The sequence below is a fragment of the Melitaea cinxia genome, chromosome 1, assembly GCF_905220565.1.
Source record: "Melitaea cinxia chromosome 1, ilMelCinx1.1, whole genome shotgun sequence".
NCBI lineage: Eukaryota > Metazoa > Arthropoda > Insecta > Lepidoptera > Nymphalidae > Melitaea > Melitaea cinxia.
In genome coordinates, this window is record NC_059394.1 from 2,810,605 (window position 1) to 2,819,897 (window position 9,293).

The following is a 9,293-nucleotide window of genomic DNA, read 5'->3' on the forward strand; positions in this document are numbered from 1 at the left end:
TATTATAAAGCTGAAATTTTGTTTGTTTGCTTAAACGCGCTAATCTCAGGAACTATTGGTAAATTATTTTTGTGTTGGATAACTCATTTACCGAGGAAGGCTTTAGACTATTTTTTTACACAAATGAATCCAGAAACAGCGATGCACAGCTAGTTTTAACGGCATCCCAGTGTAGACAAGAACCTCCCTTATGTTTTTTATCTTATCGGTATTGCTAACTTGACTTAACAGATAATCGAATCTACTCTAACAAGGAGAAGCCAAATCGCTATCACCGGTTTCGCTATATTTCAATGGTAAGAGGATGTTTCGACTCCTTGTGTACTTTCTTTTTTTTTTGCGATAATAGAAAATGTTTTACAAACGTAAATCAAGTTGAACTTTATTACAACACAAAAACAATTTTTTTAACGGTGTTTGGCAAATGACTTAAAAAGTATTTCTTACTTTGCTAAAGCCGCATCAAAGTTCTATTTTCTAAACGTTTGAACGGAACTCTTACTTTGGTTATTATTTTATAATTATAACAAAGCCCTGCATGTAATATAAATTTTAGCAAAATCGATGATGACAAGTATCTATGTTGTTAGCAGTTTTTTTTTTACTGCTTTTTCCGTATAAAAAAAATACTATGCCCATTACTACTCTTAATGTTAGTTAATATGGAAAAAGAGCTTGTAAATGAAAGTAAATACATTTAAGATAATATTTTATTTAAAATATTTTATATTATTTTCAGCCTTATTTTTACACCTGTAATAATTGTTCTCTTAAAAGCTTATGTATAAAATTCGTTTAAATATAGTTTTACAATTTAATAAAATATACTATTAAATGCTATTATATGCTATGCTAGGTACCTATATATTTTAACATTTTTATAAAAATTTTGTAGTCTCTCTCGACAGGTATATGTCAGACATAAAAATATATATATATACATACATACTGAACACTATTTTACATAGCTACCAAAAAAATTTATGGTTGTTAATCTCGCTTGTAGTAAACATTCCAAAAATTATACGCTATACTTTGTACCAAAATTGTTGTACTTTATGACAATTTTTGATACTATATTTGTTTGACTATTTGAAAACTTATTTTGTTTGCTCCTTCATACCTATTTCATATTGTTGTTCCACAATGAATATACCAATGACAATGTGAAACGCATGTCTTTTTGGCAATGAAGGTGGATTTTACATTAACGTTTTACGTAAATCCCTTCTGCTAAGTGTCTAAAGGCTTATTTTTTAACAAAAACAATTTTTTTAATCTGGATTATCAGAGATCAAGTTTACCGCTTCAAAAAAACTTGAGAATTACTAATTATATAATAATTATTAGTATTATTAATAGTATACAATTAGTAAAATTTTTGCCAAAAAATGTGTAGCCGAACATAATATTAATATGAGATTTTTCATAAAAAAATTTCATCTAAATTAGCTAAATCATTTTGTCAAAATTTTCTTTAATATAATTTTGTTATTAAATTACTTAACTAAAGAAAATAGTAACTATATATATATATATATATATATATTGGTCAATAATCACCTTAATACGCTCTAATAAACAGTATTAAAATTGACTTTAAAATAAATATTTATCACACTGCAGACTTTTACAACAAAACTCTAAATTGACATATTTAGTTGTCTAACAGTGATATCAAGTGCATCCTAGTTTCCCTTTGAGTCAATCTATCTGATATGAGACTAAACTTTGGATTACAATCACATCCATAAATTAACAATTTAAGTTGTTAAAAATATTTAAAAAAATCGTAACAATGTGGATTTTTTTTTAAATATATGGAATAAATCATGCAAAGTCCACACCAGTGTCCAAAAGATCTCTAATAGGCATTGTTGCTTTTCTTGGTAAAATACGTAGAATTTTACCCAAAAATAATAAACGTTTTGGGACCGATGCTTCTGGATAGTTACGGAGAACACTTTCGAGAATTGATTCTGCAGCTTTAACAGGTGATATCGTGCCAAAATAGCTAGGTATCCTGAAATACACAAATAGAAATATTTAAAAAATTGCAATTGATCATAATTGGTAACTCATCTGTGTACATACAACAAACATTTAAAATATAATTTATTAAATATATAAATTCTAAGATATACGCTTCAGCCTGTAATATCCCACTACTGGGCATAGGTCTCTTTCCCCGTGTAGGAGAAGGATCAGAGCTTAATCTACCACGCTGCTTCAATGCGGGTTGGTGGATATATTCCCTACTACGAGTAACGATCGCTATCAGATGTACATGATAACAACCAGGACCGACGACTTAACGTGCTCACCGAGGCACGGTGGGGAGACCCACAAGGATTGCACTGACACCCAGACCACGGCAAACACTTGTATGACCAATACAAATGTTTGTCATGAGCAGGGATCGAACCCGTAACCGCCAACGCAACAGGTACAATCCATGGCTGTAACCGTTGCGCCAACACGGTGGCCAAATCTAAGATATACCATATATGAAAAACTTATATAATATATTTAAAAACTATGTATAAAATAACAAACCCATTACTGTCCTTAAGTAACAGAAGTGACAATGGAGACAAAATTTCTATAATAATTACCACAGAAATAAACTAATGTTTTCATTTCCTTTTTTCTTACACTAAAAACAATATTTACTACTAAGAATTTATTTGACCTTCGTTTTTCACTAAGGATAATTGAGAAAATCGACAGATAAAATTATCATTTAAAAAATATTTCTGTAATTTGATATCTAGTTCACAACAATATTTTAAAATAAGAACCAAATACTAATTACAAAAATTAATTTGTTTATTCTTTTCTTCCTTTATATAATTTTGAAAAATTAATAAGAATAATTCGTAAAAAGCTTATATTTGAAGACAGTGATTTTATACAGTAATTACTGTAAACAGGTTTCAATATGATTAGTTTCAATATGCAATTTTTTTTCTTCTGTTTTGCAAATTCTATAGTGCAAAAATGCTTATTTACAACAAAACTTATTTCAGTGAGTATTAAAAGTTTTCTCTCAATATGCAAAAAAAAAAATCTTATTGAATATTACTATGTATTTTTAAAATACATACTTCGGTCTTAAATCGGAGTTGTCTTCAACAATAAATGGATATATGTGTACAAGAGTGACATATACTCCATCTGTTTTGCTTATCCTAACATCCTCCATGAGTGACTCCGCTAGACCTTGTACTGCAAACTGTGCCACACTGAGCGGCATTTGATGTTTGATGTGACTCAGTCCAGCTACAGACGTCAGGGCTACTATGTGGCCATGATTTCTTGCTTTCATTTGGGGTAGAAAATTTTCTATGAGCTGTAATAATTTTTTTAATTGTTAATAATATACATTAACCACATTTTAAGGTAGATAAAGCTTCGACACTTTTGATCATTTTGGCTGAACGAAAGTTATTCATATACTAGTATAACTTTAACTTATTTAAAATTCTATCAAAATTATTTCCTAAGATAGGACATACCCATAATTATATTAAGATCAAAATTAATCTCATCACTCTAAATACAATACAAAACAAATGAACAAAAAGCTTCACGCTCAACGACACCCAGTAGGATTTTGTCCTGTGTCGGGGGTCCGAAAACACACACAATTCACAAACACAAACGCCCAGACCAACACAAGTCTCTATGGCCAATACAAATGTCTGTCGTGAGTGGGGATCAAAACCCCGACTGCTGCCCCGACGCGTCGTCGTACTCTAAATTAGTCATTTTTAACCAATAGTCGAGGAAATTATTGCTCTGCTCTAGTGGAAAATCTACAATTTAGTTAACAATATAATTTATTTTATTGCAACACATTAATTTAATATTATTATGAATTATTTATTAAAAATCAATACTGACCCATAAATAGGATGTCAAAGTGAGGTCTAGTGTATCATGAATGTCTTGCGGTGGCTGCGTAATTAAAGCTCTTGGACTTGGAATTCCACAGCAATAGAACATCATACTGACAAAACCAACGTCCTTTTTCACTTCTTTAGATAAGCTATCAACGTTCTCTTTCTTTGAGATGTCTTTATTGAAAGCCAGTGCAAGACCACCTTTACGTTTTATATGTGACACCGTGTGATTATTGTTGGACTCATTTTTATCTACACAAATTATTTTGGCACCCAGAAGTGCTAGCTGTATTGCTAATTCCCGCCCGACACCTCGTCCAGAGCCAATAATCTGAAAAGGAAACAAAGATAACATTAGCATATAGGTACTAGCTGAAGCAACAGACATTTTTTTGTCGTGAGAACTGTTTAACTCGTGAAGTTTAAATAATGTTACATTTTTTTAAATTATCTGATCATCTGAGCAATTTTTATAATTATCATTTTATAAGAAGCTTCTTCTTCTTCGCTGTGTGGCTACAGTAGTAAAGAATGTGGCTACGGTAGTAAAGAATATAGCCACCCCCTCTCTTACCGTGGGTATCGTAAGAGGCGACTAAGGGATAACACAGTACCACTACCACCTTGGAACTTACTATACCGACCGATGGCGGGATAACCATCCAATGCTGGCATTGAAATACACAGGCCGAAGACGGGCAGCAGCGTCTTCAGTGCGACAAAGCCAACCTTACGGTCACCAACACGCCTGCCCAGAGTGGTGACTATGGACAAAACACACAAGTTCACGCCGTCATTCTTGGAGTGAACTTGTGGAGGCCTTGGACTGTGATAGGCTGAAATGATGATGATGAAGAAGCTTCTAAAAAGTTTCAAAAAACTTTAAAAAAAAGCCAAATTGCTCCAGTTGTTTTTAAGTTTTGCGCTTAGCAACACATTTAGTAATTCATTTATATTTATATAGATAGTAGAAAAACTACTCCCAAAACTAATTTTGTCTTAAATAATACAAATTTGATTCAAAAATGAAATAAAAAAGTAAGTGAATTCAAAATTTGTGGTAAGTAAACTTATTAAAAAGACTTACCATAATAGTTTCACCTCCAACAGACTTAAATGGAGGAGGCTTAAAAATCTCATAGCAAGCCCGCAATATTGCATATATGGCATTCAAAAAGACCCATATAACATCAACTATCAGTACACATAAAGAATAAATTCTTAGTAACCAATTCATGGGTAAAATAAAATTAAATATTCTCTGGAGGAAGCTGATATTCGTACCCTAGAAAAACAATAAAACGTCAATATTTTTTTAAAACCAAGCAACAACGACATACTTCAAAGTACTCACCATTTTAATATCGACAAATATATATATTTTTTTACAATAGCAGTTGTTATACAATCTAAAAATAAAATAATGTACTAAATAAATAATATTTTATTAAACATAAAATAGATATACAAATATTACATACAGCAGTTACTTAGATAATAAAAATATATAAATTAAAATATTTATATATTTTATCATTATATAAGATATAATTATGTTCAATGTGATGTTGAATCTCTAAGGGCCTGTTTCACCACCTGTGGAAAACACTGTTTGACGGATGGCAGTATCTAAAAATAAATTTTTTTGATTCATTATTCTTTTTTATCATCAAATTTTATTATATTTATAAGACATTCATAATTGCATATTGCACCTTCGGTGCAACAAAGTCACAATTCAGGATACTTTTTTGTTATGTCTTTATTGGGACTTTTTGATAATTCAATATAAGATTTTTTACGTAAAACTATGGCAAAGAAAATAAACTATTAATTCTATAAACATTGCAAATCTACCATAAATAGTAAACTGGAAATGAGGAAACAAATGCGAAAAAAAAATTAAGTCCTCTCCTGTAAAATTAAGAAATGAGCTGTTATGACTTTGTTGCACTGAAGGTGAGATATATTAATGTTAAAAGTTGCAGTTTATTAATTGAAGAGAAACGGGTCCTACTGGCCTATTCTATTGTCATCCATGAAATAGTGGTACACAACTGACGAAACAGAACCTAAGGGCCATAGCAAGAGATAGAATAGGCCAGTAAGACCTGTTTCTCTACAATTAATAAACTTAAATTTTAAAATTAATAAATTCGAATAGAAATATCTCATAAACATAGAACTCGATGGTAAAAAAGAATATTGAATCAAAAGCTTTTTACCGTCGGATAATGTCATTTGTCAAATAGCGTTAAGCGTTATCCAAAACTGGTGAAACAGGCCCTGACTCTGTTATCTTTATAGATATTGAGCAAACGGAACTAGAGTTTGAATTTAAGTGCATTTTTATAAATGTATTGAATGATACCAATATCAAATACAATCATGATAAGAAATGTGATAATCCTACGATATCTTATAATTACCTTTTTTATCAACAAGCGACGTGTTTTAGATAGTTGAAATTATCACTTATCTTATGAGCAAAGGAGAAACATTCGTTACATTTTTAATATACCTACGATACAGACTTGATTGGATTTGACTTTTGATTGATGATTGTGAAGGCACTTTGTTATGACATGCAATAGAGTGTTGCTATTATTGCACCATTGGTTTTGCCATGCCTAATCCAACAGAAGGTCTACGACACACGTCACATCTAGAAGGACAACTATAGAAAACACTATACGACCACAGGGAGTAATTTAAAAAAACTACAGACTTTAGGATCGTTATTTGAAACTCTATTTTATTTTTTATTTTCTATATGTAGTTATTTATTAATTATTATTATGTCTATTTAAGTATGTCTTTTTTGTGTAAAAACTGTCTGCGTTTTTGAGTGATGCTCCGAATAAACGTGTTTCTTTCTTTCTTTCTTTCTTTATTAAACGAAAATGCGTCACGATAAAGAAATAAACACAAATGTATGGAAGAGACAGAGACATAACTGCTCAAAATACTCGATCATCGTCGAGAGAACAAATCACGACTGCCATATAAATATATGATATACCTTCTTCCTTCTAATAAGTTCAAATTATGCAGAACCTGTGAGCAAAATTTTTATAAAATTTAAATTGTAAGGATATTTTTTGAAGTGAAACTTCCTTAGAAGCATTAGGGGTAAAATTTTTATTCAAACGCGTCACGGTGTCACGAGTCACAAATTTTTCAACCTCCATACCACTTTGAATACACCGGTTCTCGTTCGATCACCAAACCTAAACAACGTCAGGCGCGGTCTGCACTGGGATGGGTGACCGCCTGGGAATATCGCGTGACGTTGGCCTTTTGTTTTTTACAAATCGTTTTTTTTATTACCTTTTTTTTATTAGTTTGCCAAAGAAGTTTCACATCTGACATGTGTACTTTGTACTCACGATATTTTTTTTTGATGACGCATTGGCGCAGCATGCAGTGGTCACAGGTCAGATCGCGGGTTCAATCCTCGCTTATGGCAGACATTTGTATTGGCCATATAGATGTCGGTAGTGGTGGCGTTTGTGGTTGTGTATAGTGTGTGTTTTCGGGTCCTGAAAACAGGAGAAAATTCTACTAGAGATCGTTAAGTGTAAAGTGTTTGTTTGTTTGTTTTTTACATAGGTATTTGAAAGTAATTTCTATATTAAGATATGGACGTACAGCAGAACATATTCTACTTAAAATCTAAAACCGCCGACTAGGGAAGTTTAACTGAGCTAGGGCATAGCAGGATATATCCAGCTAAAAATCAGCCCGACTGGGGTAATACCTCGACGGCTCGACCTTACCGAAGGTGACAGCTAAATAATACTGTTTTCAAGAGGTGTTGTGCGTCTGTGATGAGTTAGATAACCAGGGCTGAGAGGGTTAGGGTTGGTACAGCGTTTGCGATGTTTCTGGCGTTACAAGCGACTATAAGCTACGATAACCGATTTACCATCAGTTGGGCAGTACTTTCGTTTGCAATCTGGAGGAGGCTCATCGGTGATGATGCACTGGTCGCTGCAAAGCTGCAAAGCTTGCATCATCGACGAAGGGTGGCCGGTCTATCGGTTTTTTATCGGATACACTTCGGAGAGTGTGCGCAGGAACTCCATAACTTGATTCCTCCTTCCCCCTTCTATCATCGTACAACCAGACGCTCTGCGTTACGCCACCCTTATATGGTTGACATTCCCCTTATACGCACTAAGCGATTCGCTAGTACATTCTTGATCCGTACAGCCAAAGAATGGAACTCTCTACCAGCGTCTGTGTTTCCAGAAAATTATAACCTGGGGATCTTTAAGTCGCGAGTGAATAGATTACTTCTAGGTAAGCGTGCTCCATCTGAGACCGCATTTTCACTTATCATCAGGTGAAATAGTGGTCAAACGCAAGCCTATCATTGTATAAAAAAAAAAAAAATCTTAATTATATAAAATAAGCGAGTTTGCTTTAGACCACACGACTGAAGTAAAACTTCTTTAGCAATAGGACTGCACTGTGTCTATTAGATATACGAAACGTATCTGGCTATGCGAGAAAGAGAGAAAGAAAATGTGTGCTCACACCTCTCCTTTTTGCTGTGTTCGCCTTATCCGATCACACTTTTTGTAACGTTCTCTTCACGCATTCATTAGATTATTCCCCAAGTCAAGTGTGCGTAAAGTTTTACTTCAAAATATAGATTTCACTTCAATTGTTTTGTTGTAGGCAGATGGATTGCTGAGTACTAGTACCTCTATTACGTACATAGCTACTTACTTCTTCATGCCATGATATTAGAAATAATTTCGCTAATGTCTATATAAAAAAGAATGGAAAGGACAAGGTTTTCCAGTTTCATCACATCATGATCATCACAGCAGCCTTTCGCAATTCACTACTGGACATAGGTCTCCACAAGTCCACGCCAAAAATGGCGTGAGCTCATGTGTTTTGCTCATAGTCACCACGCTGGGTAGGCGGGTTGGTAACCGCAGGGCTGGCTTTGTCGCCTGTGTGTTTCAAAGCCAGCAGTTGGATGGTTATCCCGCCATCGATCGGCTTTTTAAATTTCAAGGTAGTAGTGGAACTGTGTTATCCCTTAGTCGCCTTTTACGACATCCACGGGAAGATAAGGGGTGGCTATATTCTTTTATGCCGTAACCAAACAGCACACTTTCCAGTTTAAAACTTATTAAATACAATGTTTGATCTAACACTGTAATTGCTTGATTGGCTTTTAGCTGTTGTGCCAATGGGTCGATTCCGCCCATGTCACGTAGAGTGGAGAACACACGAAGGAGATTGGTCGATGCGGTTAAGAATTGAGATAACAGTAAACCTAAGACTGTATTTTTAATGCGTGTAGCCCACAGACATATAAGTTGTAGCCACGGTCGTAAGACCATGCTTGCGGCCGTGGAGCTTGGA

General features: G+C 33.6%; 1 protein-coding gene and 1 pseudogene across 1 annotated transcript; one reads left to right on the forward strand and one right to left on the reverse strand.

Moving 5' to 3' along the window:
- Positions 1-1,468: 1,468 nt before the first annotated feature.
- On the reverse strand, positions 1,469-4,293 carry LOC123653449 (epidermal retinol dehydrogenase 2-like). Its single transcript, XM_045589481.1, has 3 exons — positions 3,907-4,293; positions 3,108-3,352; positions 1,469-2,023 (listed from the first exon to the last, which is right to left on the reverse strand). Exons 1-3 carry the CDS (start codon positions 4,291-4,293, stop codon positions 1,831-1,833), a joined length of 825 nt encoding a protein of 274 aa, XP_045445437.1. The 3' UTR covers positions 1,469-1,830.
- Positions 4,294-7,084: 2,791 nt separating this feature from the next.
- LOC123658500 lies at positions 7,085-7,203 on the forward strand (annotated as a pseudogene).
- The last annotated feature ends 2,090 nt before the right edge of the window (positions 7,204-9,293 follow it).